At 59.5% G+C, this 14417-nt stretch overlaps 1 protein-coding gene across 1 annotated transcript in view; it reads left to right on the top strand.

Moving 5' to 3' along the window:
- The window catches only part of CHST15 (carbohydrate sulfotransferase 15), a 78476-nt gene extending 71008 nt beyond the window's left edge, over positions 1–7468 (top strand). The window contains exons 7-8 of the mRNA XM_047073571.1: positions 5300–5447; positions 7026–7468. Of these exons, the coding sequence (XP_046929527.1) occupies positions 5300–5447; positions 7026–7216 (339 nt within the window). The 3' untranslated portion in view covers positions 7217–7468. The remainder of the gene's footprint in view (positions 1–5299; positions 5448–7025) is intronic.
- The last annotated feature ends 6949 nt before the right edge of the window (positions 7469–14417 follow it).

Here is a 14417-nt window from a genome sequence, read left to right as displayed (position 1 = left end):
CCTCATTCACAGCTGAGACTTGATTCGTCTCCAAGGGCATACGGTGGGTGCCGACTCTGTGCTCAGCACCGTGCTCAGTGCTGGAAGCAGCACGGCCATGGGGTGACCTGGAAGGGACAGGGAGGGGGCGGGAGGCAGAACAGGGAGACTTGAGGTGATGCGTCCAGCTGGTGTGGCTCAGAGAAGGTGCTGGAACCGTCCTCTTCCAGGCCGTGTTACTACTGAGTTCTCTCTTCAAGAGGTTATGTGGCAGGTGCTCCGAAAGGGAGGGATAGGTGAGGGCTTTGCTTCGGGGGCCTTCTACAAGCGAGCGCCCCCAGCTGGCTGGATTTGGAAGCGCAGGGCGTGGCGGGGCCGGGCACAGCTCCTGACTGTGAGGGTACGGCTTATTCCAGTGGCATTTCAGTGGCTTCACGTCGCGTTTCTGTCCCAGAAGAGTGAGTGTCTGATGTACACGTGCCGTCTGAACCCGGGGCCCGCTGCTCCGCCCAGACCTCGCCGGGCCAGCGCCTCGGCACAGTCAGGGCCACGGGGACAGAGCTGGCCGGATGCACGTCTCACCTGCCTCTGAATAGGTTTCCGGGAGGCGGGATTTCCACAGCCACTTTGTCCCACAGACAAGAAAGGGTGCCCTCCCCTCCGCTGCCCTGTTGGCCTCCAGCTGGGAGCACTGAAACACCGTAGACACCGGGTGATCCGTACACAGGAAGGCGTCGTCATGGGCCTCCACTTTGGGGTGTGCTGGAAATTCGTCCTGATCACAAGCCTTTGCCAGTGAGAGAGGGACGATGGGATCCGAGCTTTGTTCGCCGCTGATTCTGCGCCAGGCACAGTCTTGAGCTCTTCGTGTTCTGTCGTCCGTGCTGCCCTGGAATCCATGCCCATTTTACAGATGAGGACACTGAGGCTCACAGACATGGACGCTCACACCCAGAGACACAGAGCGGGTAACAGGCCTAGGGTTCCCCAGGTCCTGTGGCCTTTCGGACTCATGGCATTCCCTCCTTTCCCTGGCTAGCTCCTAAGAGCACAGGTCTGAACTGGCTTTTTCATTCCATCTCATGTTTTGCTGAGGATGGCGAGGGGGTGGCTGAGCCGACACCTTAGGTCAGAGAGAGGCGTCCAGGGGCAGGATCGGTCGACAGGACGGGGTGGGGGCGTCACAGACGGCAGACTGGCCGTGACCCTTCAGCCCCTTGCTCACCAGGAAGAGCCAGGCAGTGAGGAGCAGTTGGAAACCCTCCTCTTGGGTGCGAACCTTCAATTCTGGGATGAGGGACGCAAATCCCCCTCCAGCTGTGAGTCCCCGCTCAGCCACGGCGCAGGGAGGGAGAGCTTTTTCAAGCATCGGCGGACCCTGGTGCTACCCTTCCTAAGACATCCCCTGCCTTCCAGCAGCATTGGAGTGCACCAGCCGGCCCCCGCCTCCTTCTCCGCCTCCTCCCAGCCACCCCCTCTCTGTCACTGCTCTCTGCAGCCACACTCTCTCCTGTTAGGTCCTCCGTCCAGCCTCTCGCCTCGGATCGGGGGTTCGCGAAGCAGGGTTCCGGCAGCGTCACCATCCGCGGGGATCTTGCCAGCAGTGGGACCCTCAGGCTCAGCCCCGGCCCACAGAAGACAGCAGCTGGGGGGGGGGGGTGGGCCCATCAGTCTGTCTAGCACCTTCCAGGCGGATTGGAGAGACCGGTTCCAGCCCCTTTCCCTGGAACGTGCTTCCCCTGGATGCTGCAGGGTTTCTCATCCTCTGGGTCTTACTGACCTCTGTTTTCTCTCTCCACCCCAGTTGTTTCCCTGCAGCATGGATCACAACTGGTGGTTGCGGGTTGTTTCTTCAGCAGCTCGGCTCTGTGTCCCCCACGAGGTTCCAGGCTCCGTGAGGCCGGGGGCCACGGCTGTTACACAGCAACACATCTCCATTGCCTAGGGGGGTACCTGCACGTAGCATGCACTCGACTGTTTGCAGAATGAATGAATGAATGAATGGGGAGTTTTTGAGACTAGCGGATACCGGGTAGGCTGTGTAGGGTGTCTCACCTAAACCCCTAATCGGGAACCGAGAGGCTCGGCACGGAGCCTGTCTGGAAAGAGCCCCGCACCCACCCCTCCTGGGCTCTTTCCCTGTGTGGCAGGAAAAGCCCCGGTGGCGGGGGCCCGGTGTCAGCTCCGGGTGCCGCTGGGTGCTCCCAGCTGACCCCGGGCAGGCCCCCACCCCTCCCCGGGCTTCCATTTTTCCAGCAAGAGTTGGCCGCGGCAGATAACCTCAAAGGCTTCTCTCAGCTCTGCTGTCTTGTAATTTTACATCTATCAGACACTTCCCCTAAATGCCCTTTTTATCTTCGTGCCGTTTGGATCCTCCGGCCTCTGCCGGGAAAGGTGAAGAAAAACCCTTCCAAGTGGGCCCGTCTTGGGTTTGTGTCGATGGCGCACGGTTGTGGTAATGATGCTGTGTGCACCGGGAGGCGTCGCTCAGGGTGACCGGAGCTTTCCTGGAGTGGTGAGGGGGGAGGGAGGGAGGGAGGGGGAGGAAGAAGGGGGACCAGGGCTGGCCAGAAGGGGAGGTGTTCAGGGGAGCCTCCTCGCCTCCCGTGGCCTGCAGAGCCCCGCGGGGTTTGTTCCCTGCCCTGCCGCCGCCCCACCCCGCCAGGACCGTCCCTGCCCGCGAAGGAAGGCCCTGCTGCAGGAGGCCTCAGCCCGAGGGTCTTTGTGCTGGGGGGCTCTGCCCACGGAGGGAGCCGACAGGCTTTCGGAGAAATAGTCTGTCACCTGTGGCCAGGTCAGGAATGCGTTCCGGCTGCTGTATCATCCCCCCCCCCCCCATCCCCACCACAAACACCAGCTTCTGTCCTTCTAGAAAGTTCTCAAGCTGCACAGGCAGGTTCTCCGGAAGATCACCCTCGTGAGGCTGGCCCTCCCTGGGAGGGGCCAGCCAGCGAGCCCGACAGAGACTTGACCTGCTCTGTGAGGCCCATGACTCCAGAAGGCACGCTCGTTACGGTCTGCCTGTGTTAGGGGTGCCGCACGCGTGGTTTCTGAGGCTGGCACGTACTCGTTCTCTCTCCGGCTTTGGCCCAGCTCGGGGGGTCTTCTTTACGGGCCGGCGCGGGAGGCAGCAACAACCCCAGGGGGACAGGAGGCAGCTAATGAATTCTGGAGACCGCTCATCGCTTCTCACTGTTTATCTTCCTCCGCATCCTCCTGCCTGATTAGAAAAAGAAGGAAGTGGGAAAAGACTAGCGAGAGACGAGACTAGTCGGCTTCTGTACGTATTTTGTCAAACGTTTCACCGCCCTGCCACCACCGTGTCCGGCACGTCGCCCAAGGAGCACCGGAGCCCGGCAGGCTGGAGGAGCCCCGGGTCGGGCTGGGAGGGAGAGAGGGACCCCGAAGGGAGAGCGTCTGTCTACGCAGCTGAGCGGCTGAGGCTGGGAGGGGGCGCCTGGGGGCCGAGCGCAAGCCAGACCAAGGGCTCCCCACGCTCGGACGGCAGGCAGGCTGGGAGCGGGGCCGGAGGGGCCAGGCCAGCAGGTGGGGCAGCTCACGCTGGTGACGGGCCAGGGGTGGGTCCTCGGAGACCAGACGGGAGCACCGGTTAGGAGGCTGTGACAACTGGGCCTGACCGGAGGGGCTGGCGTGGAGCTAGGCAGAGGCAGCAGGTGGAAACGTGGGAAGGTCGCAGAGGCAGAGCGGCAGACCGGAAATGGGGCAGGGTCCCCAGGACTTGGGGGAGGGCGGGGGGCCCAGGAGAAAGGGGCTGCGGGCGGAAGGGGAGAGCTCTGGTGTTTTCCTGAAGCTTTGAAGAGCTGAGCAGCAGCTGTGAAGTCAGAGGGAACGTCCCACGGCCACTCTCGTTTCTGACATGTTTGTAAGGCAGGGGGTCCCCCAAACCACTTTGGGGTTCAGTAGCTCCCCGGAAGGAATCGCAGGACTCACTGAAGACCGTGCTTCCAGCAGAGAAGGGACACCCACTGAACCGCCCCCCCCCCCCCCCCCCCAGGGAAGGAGTACACGTGGCCACACACAGCACTGCCATCCGGGGACGCCCACTCGAGCCTGTGGTGTCTGGAGTATTTACTGGGACTCAGTCACATGCCATCCGCCTGGCTGGCCTTTACTGTCCAGTCCCTGCTACAGGCCAGACCGATCCCCTGTCTGTCAGTCTCACTGTTTACTCTCCGGTGGCCAGATGCCCCAGGCCAGCCAAGCCACTTATCAGGCAGGACATCCCAGGTGGCCTAGAGGTCACCTCCCAGGAGCCGAGGCCAGAGGCCAGACTTCCTTTGGGTAAGGTGAATTCTTCACCGCGCAAGCTTGCAGCCTGGTGTGAGAGAAGGCACGGGAGGACGTCACCCCGGGCGTGGAGGTGGGAAGGAGTGGCTGTGCGTGACACTGCTTTCTTTGGATGTACACACGGCCCCCTGGTCACTGACGCCCAGGTGGCAGCAGGCACGGGGCGGTTCACTCACCTGGCTTGTTTCTGAGGTGTTGAACGTGGTTTTCATGGCTGTCGTGTGCTGGGTGTAGGAGCAGAAACAGCCAGGGTATCATGCAAAGAATGTTTGCGCTGTTCACGGGTACGGTCTTGACCTCTTCCTTCACCTGAGTCTCCACTGTGGAACGTGTCGCGGAGCCACCTCCAGGGTTGTCGTGAGAATTAACTGTGACCTTAAGTAGGAATCTTCTGTGTGAGGAGCTCAGAACCCTTCCTGAAGACTCAAGAAAGCGTGGCGTTTAAAATCCATCCTTTGGGGGCGCCTGGGTGGCTCAGTCCGTGAAGCGTCTGACTTCAGCCTCAGGTCATGATCTTGTGGTTCGTGAGTTCGAGCCCCGCATCGGGCTCTGTGCTGACAGCTTGAAGCCTGGAGGCTGCTTCAGATTGTGTCTCCCTCTCTCTCTGCTCCTCCCCTGCTTGCACTCTGTCCCTGTCTCTCCAAAATGAATAAATGTTTAAAAAAATTAAAAAATAGGGGCGCCTGGGTGGCTCAGTCGGTTGAGTGTCCGACTTCGGCTAGGGTCATGATCTCACGGTTGGTGGGTTCGAGCCCCGTGTTGGGCTCTGTGCCGACAGCTCGGAGCCTGGAGCCTGCTTCGGATTCCGTGTCTCCTCCTCTGTCTCTCTCTGTCCCTCCCCTACTCACGTTCTGTCTCTGAAAAACAAACATTAAAAAAAATAAAATCCATCCTTTGAAGGCAGTTTGCTCGGGTAACTCTTGGTGCTGGTTTGTACTCAGGCCTCGTACGTTTGGAAAAGCATTAGGGAAATTACTCCCGAAGTGATGCCCGCCTTCTGCCTTGGTTCTAGGTGAGGCTCCAGGTCGGTCTGTATGCTGTGTACCTTCTGGACTGGCTCACCGTGTTTAATAAAGAACAGTTCCTCGTCCTTCGCCTGGAAGACCACGCCTCCAACGTCAAGTACACCATGCACAGGGTCTTCCAGTTCCTCAACCTCGGTATGAATGTCACGCTGGTGGCCCGGCAGCAGGCATGAGCTCTGTGGACACTGGCTGTCCGCGGTGCTCGCTGAGTCGCAGACAGACTCTGTGCACCGGGCGGGGCCGGGCCGGGCCGGGCAGCTGGTTCGGTACGTGCTTTTCAGGCGCGGGGCCTGGTGCCGGGGTGGGGGGAGGGGGTCCCTCATCTGGGAGGTTCCAGCCCAGCAGAGGAAGAGAAGAGGAGGAAGCCACTGGTAGCCGAGTCCCTGGCAGAGTGACGGTTGGTTCGTATACGTGCCTCCGGGGTCCCAGGAGGAATGGTGGAAGGGGTCACGGAAGGAGTGGTCTGCGAGCTGGGTCTTTGGGCTGGGCGACATGTCCGAGCATGGCTGGAACGGTTTTGCAGAGGCCACAGGCTCGGAGGAGGGAGCGGACGGGTCATAGCATGCTCTCAGGTTTTGGGGGGCCCCTGGAGTCAGGGCCACGTGGCCACCTTCCTCCAGGAGAGTCCACTGCCGGTGGCCAGGGTGATGGCTTGTAGGGGTGGGTCTCTGGGCACAGAGGGCTGCCCACGTGGATGGGGGCCAGAGCTCAAGCACTCCCGCAGCCCCATCTAATGATCTGGCCCGGGAATTCTGTTGATGGCATATTCCTTAAAATCTGTTTACCCTCCACTGGCCTCAGAACCCTTTCGTCATAGTGGTCGGAGGGAGTGTGATTGCTTTTTCCTCTGAAGGCCTAGAACCATTTTTCTTGGAGTGGGTCCCTCGTAGACTCTGCTGTGTTGGTGAGCTTGACTTTAGTCTCTGAGATGGACAGTGAGGCCAGTTCTGTTCCTTCTGCTGCACACACCCCAGCGACAGCGGAATATGGTTTTTCTGTGTAAGGGCTCGGGGACTTTGGCCCGATCCCGAGGGCCTGGCACAAAGTGGCCTGAGCGGTGATCCGGTCAGTTAAGCCAGTGAGGGACTAACCATCCAGGGGGCAGGGGATAGAGGTGGCTGGCTTGTTCCCAGGCCTCTCCCCACTGATCTTGGTGCAGGTGGAGGTTCAGCTCATAGGGTCTCTGGGCACAGGTGGCCTTCCTGCCCCACCACCCCCACGGCCACGATACGGCGCAACACACAGGGTGAAATATGGCCCAGCCACAGGCCCTTTGCATCAGCAGCCTGAAGCAGAAATGACACTGGCAGGACTCCAGCAGGCTGGTTAGTAGGAAAATCTAAGCACATGGACTGTGCCCGGCAGCTCGCACAGTCATCCACGGACACAGGCTGACGGCCACGGGAGCCAGCCCTTTGTGGGTATTTGGCACTGAGACCAGGAGGAGGTGAGGCTCAGGGGAGGCTGCCTCCCAGAGCCGCAGCTGCGCTTCTGCGGGCAGGTGTCCAGCCCCAGGCCGGACAGCACCTGCTCCTTCGCGATGGCACGCTGCCACTTTCCGTCCTCAGCAACTCCAGGACCAGGACGGGTCTGGCCAGAGGACCGAGCACTCTTGAGGGGAGGGGAACTCCTGGCCCAACACAAAGGCTGGGAGTTTCGCGAAGCTCCTTCCTGCCGCGCCTCCTCCTCCACAGTCTTTTCTTTGTGTTCCAGGACCCCTAGGTGAGAAACAAGAGACCCTGATGACAAAGAGCCCCGCGTCCAACGCGCGACGCCCCGAGGACCGGAACCTGGGCCCCATGTGGCCGGTCACCCAAAAGATCCTGCAGGACTTCTACGGGCCCTTCAACGCCAGGCTGGCCCAGGTGCTCGCGGACGAGGCGTTCGCCTGGAAGAAGACCTGAGGGTCGGGGTCCCCCTGCGGTTTCCACTGTTACCGTGATTTAAAAATCTCTCTTTGGAGGGCGGGGCCCTCTTCCTCAACAGCGTGGAGAAAACCCCCAGATGATTCTTCTTCCCCTCCCTAGGCACCTGTTTAGTATAACCGTTTGTGGTGTGAAACAACCTGGCAACTGACCCTTCACGGGGCTCCGCCATCCCGGGCCATTGGAACCTCCACTTGGGAACCGTTCCCTCCTGCGGCACAGTGGCCGGGCCGCGGGGTCCAGGCGGGGGTGGGGGGGCGGGGCGGGGGGCACCAGGCGGGCTGTGGGGGGGCGGGAAGGAAGCGCGGCTGGGGGCTGACAGTGTGGGATCCGAGTGAGCGCACTGGAGGTCACGTCGCCACGCCGGAGGTCGCGCCATCACGCTAGAGGTCACGCCGCGACACTGTCCGAGTTACACTTCTGTTCGGTCCTGAAACACCGGTCGGGCCAACACCTTCATTTGGGCAGAGTGTGGAGACAGACGCTTTCCTTTTTTCTCTTTTACTCCGAGGTCCGCCCTCTCTTCTCTTCAGATCTGAACCTTGTTAACTTCACTTTTACGAAAGAGAACAAAAAGCCCAAGCACATCATCTCGGACCCCTCCCATCCTGTCCTGGTGTTACTTATGTTTAACCAGAACACGAATGTTTCAGACGAACCATTCCTGCATTTCACCAGCCGTAGCTCCTTTTCTGCCACTTTTGAGGGCTTCTCGAGAGCTCATGCAGTTTATAATCGGGATACAAACTCAGCTTATAATTAGAAGGGAAATTTCTGCTTTGAGGCCACACTGAGCAACTTCAAGGAATTGAACTCTCTGGGAAATCTAGGTGTCCTGGACCCTCCTCACGCACACGAGGTCGTCAGACCCGGAGGGTGTGTGAACTTCTAGCTGTGGCCACACACGGGCCCCGTCACTCTGCCTGCCCCCTGGAATCAGCTCCTTGCCCACATTCTCTGCCACGTGTGGCCAGAGGCCCTCCCCGTTTCTGCAGACTACAAGACACGTGTGTCCCGAGGCAGAAACAGCGAGCCACACCTGGGTGTGCTGCGATTCTTCATGGGACTTTCCAGGCCGCTCGACCGCTTGGCCCACCAACGGATGGCCTCACGGTCTCGTCGTTTCTCGGAGGTGATGGGGAGAGACTGATGGGGAGGGGGCTGGAGCCCCGGGTGCGAACTCGGGGAAGCTTCGCACCGGAGTGTTTGCAAGGTGAACCAGAACCTTCCGGGCAGGGTCCCCTACACCAGTGTCAGGAAGCACAAACGTGCAGGTGCCCGGCCATCACGCGCAGACATGAGGATTTGCTCAGCTCTCCAGCCCCAGAGCCGTCACCTCTCTACCATCAGAGGTGGGAGGCACAGCCCTCCGGGAGGCGCGGGGAGGGCCTTCCGTCCGCACTGGCACGGCCGAGCTGTTTCTGCTGCTGAAGACCCGCTTGCTGGGACAGCAACCCCCCGCCCCCATCTCTCACGGCCGGCCGGCGCGGCGCTCGGAGCAGCGGCCGGCAGGGAGTCTGGCCGGAGCACAAGGGAGCTGCGGGGAGATCTCACTTTCAGCGTGTGTGTGTATTTATTCGCAGCGGGGGGTGATGTGTGCGCGTGCGTGGGTCCGTTCTCTGAGTGGGTTCCCTTCCTGTTGTGTCGCCGATGAGGCGCCCCTGCCCTGGACGCGGCCCTTCCGTGGATTAATTTCCCTGCCAATTACCTTGTCGTTTTCAGTACGTGTTTTGCTGTTCCACTCCAGCCATAATTACAACACAGGATTTTTCCTACACGCTCCTATGCATGTGAATAACATGCAGTGTAATTCTACTTCTTACAGAAGTGTTACTGGAGGTCTTATTTCCAATATTATTTGGTTTATTATACAAATCTTTTTATATACGCAGGCCCAGCCCTTCTGTGCCAATCTGTGCCATCCGGACAGTCTCTCTCAAGGGGCCTTTCTCCAGAGGGCATATCTGTTGCCTTTGCTTTCTCACGTTCAGGCCCGGTTCCCGTTGACAGTGCAGGTGCCGTTCCGAGCGGCGGTCCTGGGGCTTGTCATCCAAAACCAAAGTGAAACGGAGCATTTCTCATGACCTGGTATTGAAGTTACTTTGTGTCCCCAAAGCTGTATATCGGATTGTACTCCATTGTACGCCCTTAGTAGTGGAAGGTATGTTAAGTGAACCAGTTATGCTGTATTTTTATTAATATTGAACATAATTAAATGTGGACCCCTGTGACCGGTCCCTGGGAATGCATGCTGTTCCTCACCCCACCCCGCCCCCAAGCACTCGTGCTAGGTTCTCCATGGTGTCTGCTGTGCACAAATGAATCTCAGAAGTAGTTCAGAGTCTGAGCTGCGTGCTTTCTGTGCACGCTGCGTGAGGGGACCTACGGCATATGGTGACGGGAGAGAGACTGTCAGAGGAGGAAGGGCTTCAACGTTATCAGTGACTCCCCACCAGAGGCCTCCTGTGGGTGTGAGTCAGGATCCCAGGGCCGGCCCTGCCCGTAGACCAGCCTAACGCGGTCGTCAGACATTTGGATTTGAAGGTGGGGTGACCACAGGCAGGCCCAGCCCTTCTGTGCCAATCGGTGCCATCCAGACAGTCTCTCTCAAGGGGCCTTTCTCCAGAGGGCATGTCGGTTGTCTCTGCTTTGCTTTCTCACGTTCGGGCCCGGTTCCCGTTGATGGCACGGGTGCTGTTCCAAACAGTGGTCCTCGAGCCTGTCATCCAAAACCAAAGCGAAAGGGAGCATCCTAGACTGTTGTCATCATGGCTGCTTCCTTCATTTCTGGGCCCAGGCCTGGCCCTGGGGACAGTGATTTTGAGACTCCTGGTGTCGCTGGGTGTGTGTCACTGTCATTAGGCACTCAGGGTCCCTTGGCTACACTGGGATGGGCAAGCCTGTGGGAGGAGATGGGGTTGTCTCAAGTTTGCGGTTCTGGAGGCCTGGGGCCAGCATGGGCCATGGTCTCCTAGTTCTGAAAAGACCACCCTGGGAGGGTCCCTCTCCCAGCACTGCTCCCCATAGGGGTGCATTGTAGGCAGGGGGCCAGTGAGTCCAGACCTGGAAAGAGGAGGAGCCCATCTCTTGATGAGGGAGCCAGGAACAGCATCTCTGAGCAGAGAAAATCCGGCCTGCGAGGAGAAAGGGGGCGGGTGGGACACAAGGGGGCAGGATGGACGGGTGAGTCTCCAGGGTTGATTGATTCCCTGTCCTGGAGCCTTTCCGGAAACCCCCTCTGCTTTGTTCCCACCCCTGCTTGGGAACCAGCTCGCAGGGAACGTAAGGACGCGGATCGTCTATATCTTATGTAAACCAACCTTTGGAGTGACCTCTTCCCAAATGCCCCTGTGTGGAACAGAAGCAGAGGCAGTGCTCCGGAGGAATTTCTGGTCTCAGCCCGCAGGGAGGGAGGGGGGGAGGCCTTGGGTGTGGGCGGCGTTTTCCTGATGCCCCAGAGATCTCACCCTGTGGGTAGCCACTCTGCATGCGGGCGGGCGAGGCAGATCCTGTAGAGACTTGTAGGGAGAACCTCTTCCCAGAACCCGGGCAAGGCTCTGGCTGAGCAGCTGGGAGGGGGCAGGCCCGCTGGTTGGGCGCCAGCAGCCTGAGCAGCAGCGGCCCTGGGGGAGCTGTATTACTGTCCTCCAGCTGCCGGAGCGAATTATGCCAAACTTAGGGCCTCAAAACGACACAAGTTTATTATCTGGCAGTTCTGGAGGTCGGAAATCCAAAATCAGCCCCATGGGGCCACGGCCAAGGTGTGGGCTCTGTGCCTTCTGGAAATGCTAGGGGAGAATCTGCCTCCTGGCCTTTTCCAGCTCCTGGAGGCCGCCCCCTTCCTTAGCCCGCGGCCCCGGCTTCCATCCTCCGTGCAGCACCTTCAAATCTCTGACTCTGCTTCCGTGGTTATGTCGCCCTTCTCTGTCACCCTCCCGCTCCTCAGAAAGACTCTGGTGATTACTCTGCCCGCCCGCCCCCCCCCCCCCCCGCCCCGGATAATGCAGGATCTTCTCCTATCTCGGGATCATGTCTGCAAAGGCCTTTTTGCTGTGTAAGGTGACATATTTATAGGCTCCAGGGACCACGGTGTGGACATCTTCAGGGGTCATTATTCAGCTGCGCATAGGAGGGTGGTCCAGCCAGCCAGTCAAGGGAGTGGGTGCCCTTGGCCTGTCCCTTGCAGCTGTGCCCTGTGGGGCCCAAGCAGGTCTGAGTGGGCAGGCGGCTGCCTAGCAGAGAACCAGACCTCCCAGCGCGTCCGTCCTGAGACGCTGTGTCTCCCTCTTCAGCAGGGCCCTGCGACTGGGGTGCTCGGGACTGGGTGAGGCCAGGCCAAAGCCCCACCTTTCTCCCAAAGTCAAAGTCATTCTTTTGTGTGTTTCTTCAAGTGAGCCCGGGGGCGTCCCTACCCCAGGTGGAACTGTCTCTCCATCTCTGGGTAAAAGTGATTTCTGAGCGTTGACAAGTTTTGTTTTTTCTTTATACTTTCTCGGTTCCCTAGGAGACCCACATCAGCTGCATGGGCAGTTTTGAGTTTCTGAAGTTCAGCTGTTTCCTAGTTAGTCATGCTTCAAGGGGAGCTGCTTCTGAAAGTTACAAAAATAGTTTGCGTGGTTTCTGGTCCCTGAGAGAGCCTCTGGGGGCCAGTGACCCCCATGAACTCATGCTCCAGGGATGGCATGGGAAGGCTGACTTCCAACCTCACTTTCATCGGCGATGCCTCATGGCCCCAAGCTGGACCCAAGTCCACAACCTCTACTCTGTCCCTGCTCCTGAAGCCCCGCCCGGGCAGTCTGGACCCTGTCTCCAGCCCTGGCCACCCCCCCCCCGGCCCCTTTCCATCTCCTCCTTTGCAGACAGGCTCCAGAACAGGTCTTGGGCAGAAGGGTGGAAAACTGCAGACAGCCCTGGGTTCCTTAGGGCTGTGCAGATGGCTCCCCTAGAGCCCGCACGGGCCAGGGCTGAGCACCGAGGTGGAAACGGCGGCACCCCGGGGAAGCTGCAGCTGGCCTGCGAGGGACACCAGTTTGCCCTCCTGAGGGTGGCTGCATCCACCAGCCAGGGGCACAGGAGACCGGACTCAGGCCCGCCCCCCGTCCCTGCCACGGACTCAGGCCTGCCTATTCCCCCTCCCCCCCACTGATGCAGGCCCGCTCCCACGTCCTACACTGTTGAGCTTAGGGCTAAACAAGGAGCCAGACTGGTCCACTCCATGCTGGGCAGCATTTGCTGGCCGCCCTGTGGGTGGGGCGCGGAGGAGAATACGAAGGGGGCCCCCTGTCCCACCGTGAGGGCCCCTTACTTGCAGCACAGCTTGGGGCTGGGAGGGAGGCCGCTGGGCATGAGGCTTTGTGGCTTGCATCCGTGCTCTGCCTGCTCTGAAAGGCCCCTTTAAGGTGGGATCTAGAAACAGGTAGATCTGTTTCAAGGCTGAATCCGGCCCCCGCCCCCGCCGAGTTTCATGGTTTTCCCAAGCCACGCGGTGAGATTACGGCGGGGACCCAGTGGCGCAGAGAAAGGCCGGGCCCAGGAAGTCGAGGTGGGAAAGTGTCCAGCTCCCCGCCCCGAAGTCTTGAGCCATTCTTCATTCTTCCACCAAAAGGGATGATCTGCTTTGCGCTCCCCAAACGGCCCCGCCAAGAGGGATGGAAGGGATGGAGGGCAAGCCCTGGGGCTGCAGCCAGGTGTGCTGGGTTCAAGTTCCAGGCCGGCTGGGTTCCTCCCTGCAGATGCAGCCACCTCGTCATCTTGGGGACACCACTGGCCTTTCCCACATCCACACGTCTGTGAACCTCATGAGTGAGCGTCAGAGTTAAGACAACGGTCTAGAAAAGTACAGATGGGATCAGAGGCTGCACACCTGCCTGAGATCACACAACTCTGATCCCCAGAAACAGGAGAATGGCGACTCAGATTTTTCACCTGTTAACTTCAAAGTCAATGCCTTTAACTGTGATGCTCCAGCGTCCACCTGCTACCCCCCGCCGCCCACAGAGCCCTGCAGCCTCCAAACTCCTTTCCTGCCCCCTCAGCCCCCATTTGGAAGACCCTCAGGGATGGGTCTGGGCCTTCTGGGCCATAGGCTTGCTTCTGCAGACCCACCCATCAAGGGCTCTGCACGGTGAGTGGAGCTTCTAGGGAAAACACAAGGAAATAAACACGACTTTGTTCTGCCCAGCGGGTCTGGCAGCACAGTCGTCCAAGCCTCCCACCTATAGGATGAGGAGGACTTGGGGGCTGCCTACAGGGGCCAGCAGCGTCCTGAGAAGTGGGCTGCCCACCCCTAGGCCCCGCCCCACCGTCCCAAAGGCCCCAAGGGACACACTTCAGCTAGAAAGTGTGCAAAGAGTCAAAACTTAATTTTTTAGCAAATGTTTTTAGAACATCTACTTTGCACAAGGCACTGGGCCAGACTTTGGGGTGGGGGCTGCAAATTGGCTCATTTGCCGATTCCTTCACTGGCTTCTTTCACCAAGTATTTACGGAGTGCTGACTGGATGCCTGGAGATAGGTTCCCAGGACAGCAGGCCCGGTCCCTGCCGCCTGGACCCGGGGCCTCGGGCGGCAGACAGATACAGATCGGAGCGTCACCGCAGCAATGCAGAACTGCAACAGCCAAGGGGCGCCACCTAGGAGAGGAACTGAGGGCAGTGACCTCTTCCTGCTGTGACCTCCACCCTTCCCCAGGCCACTGCATTTCCTGTGTGTCAGAGGCCAAGCTGGAACTCGTGACCCGGCTTCCCCCAAATGGCGTGGGCACAATGGCAGCATGCCAAAGACCCGCCAGGGCGCCCCCGGAGCCTCTGGGCCAAGCGCTTGGGTGCCTGGGGCCTCACGGCCGTCATCCCACCCGGGAATGCCTGCTTCACCTTCTCGCCCGTGCAAAGGGGCTGATGATAAATACGTTAGACATCGCGGGACCAAGAAGTAGAATGGAAGACATGATGCAGGTTCCTGTTTAACAGAGAACACAAATTGCCATAAATATTTACTGACAGGATTTTACGTATAATAATTCAGCACCATCTTTTGGCGATACAGGTCTGCTTAGGAGAGGATGGAATTCTTTTTGGGGGGGTGACTAACATTTCACTTAAAGCGGTTCCGAGTTGGTGTGCCCTAGCGAATCCCTTGGGGACGTTCATCCCTAAAGACCGTCCGCAGCTGTCTCCAGGCC

This window comes from Lynx rufus, unplaced genomic scaffold, assembly GCF_022079265.1.
Source record: "Lynx rufus isolate CCGP_SWC_20201006 ecotype Redwood Valley unplaced genomic scaffold, mLynRuf1.p SCAF_11, whole genome shotgun sequence".
NCBI classification, from domain to species: Eukaryota; Metazoa; Chordata; class Mammalia; order Carnivora; family Felidae; genus Lynx; species Lynx rufus.
This window is presented reverse-complemented; position numbering and strand designations above follow the sequence as displayed.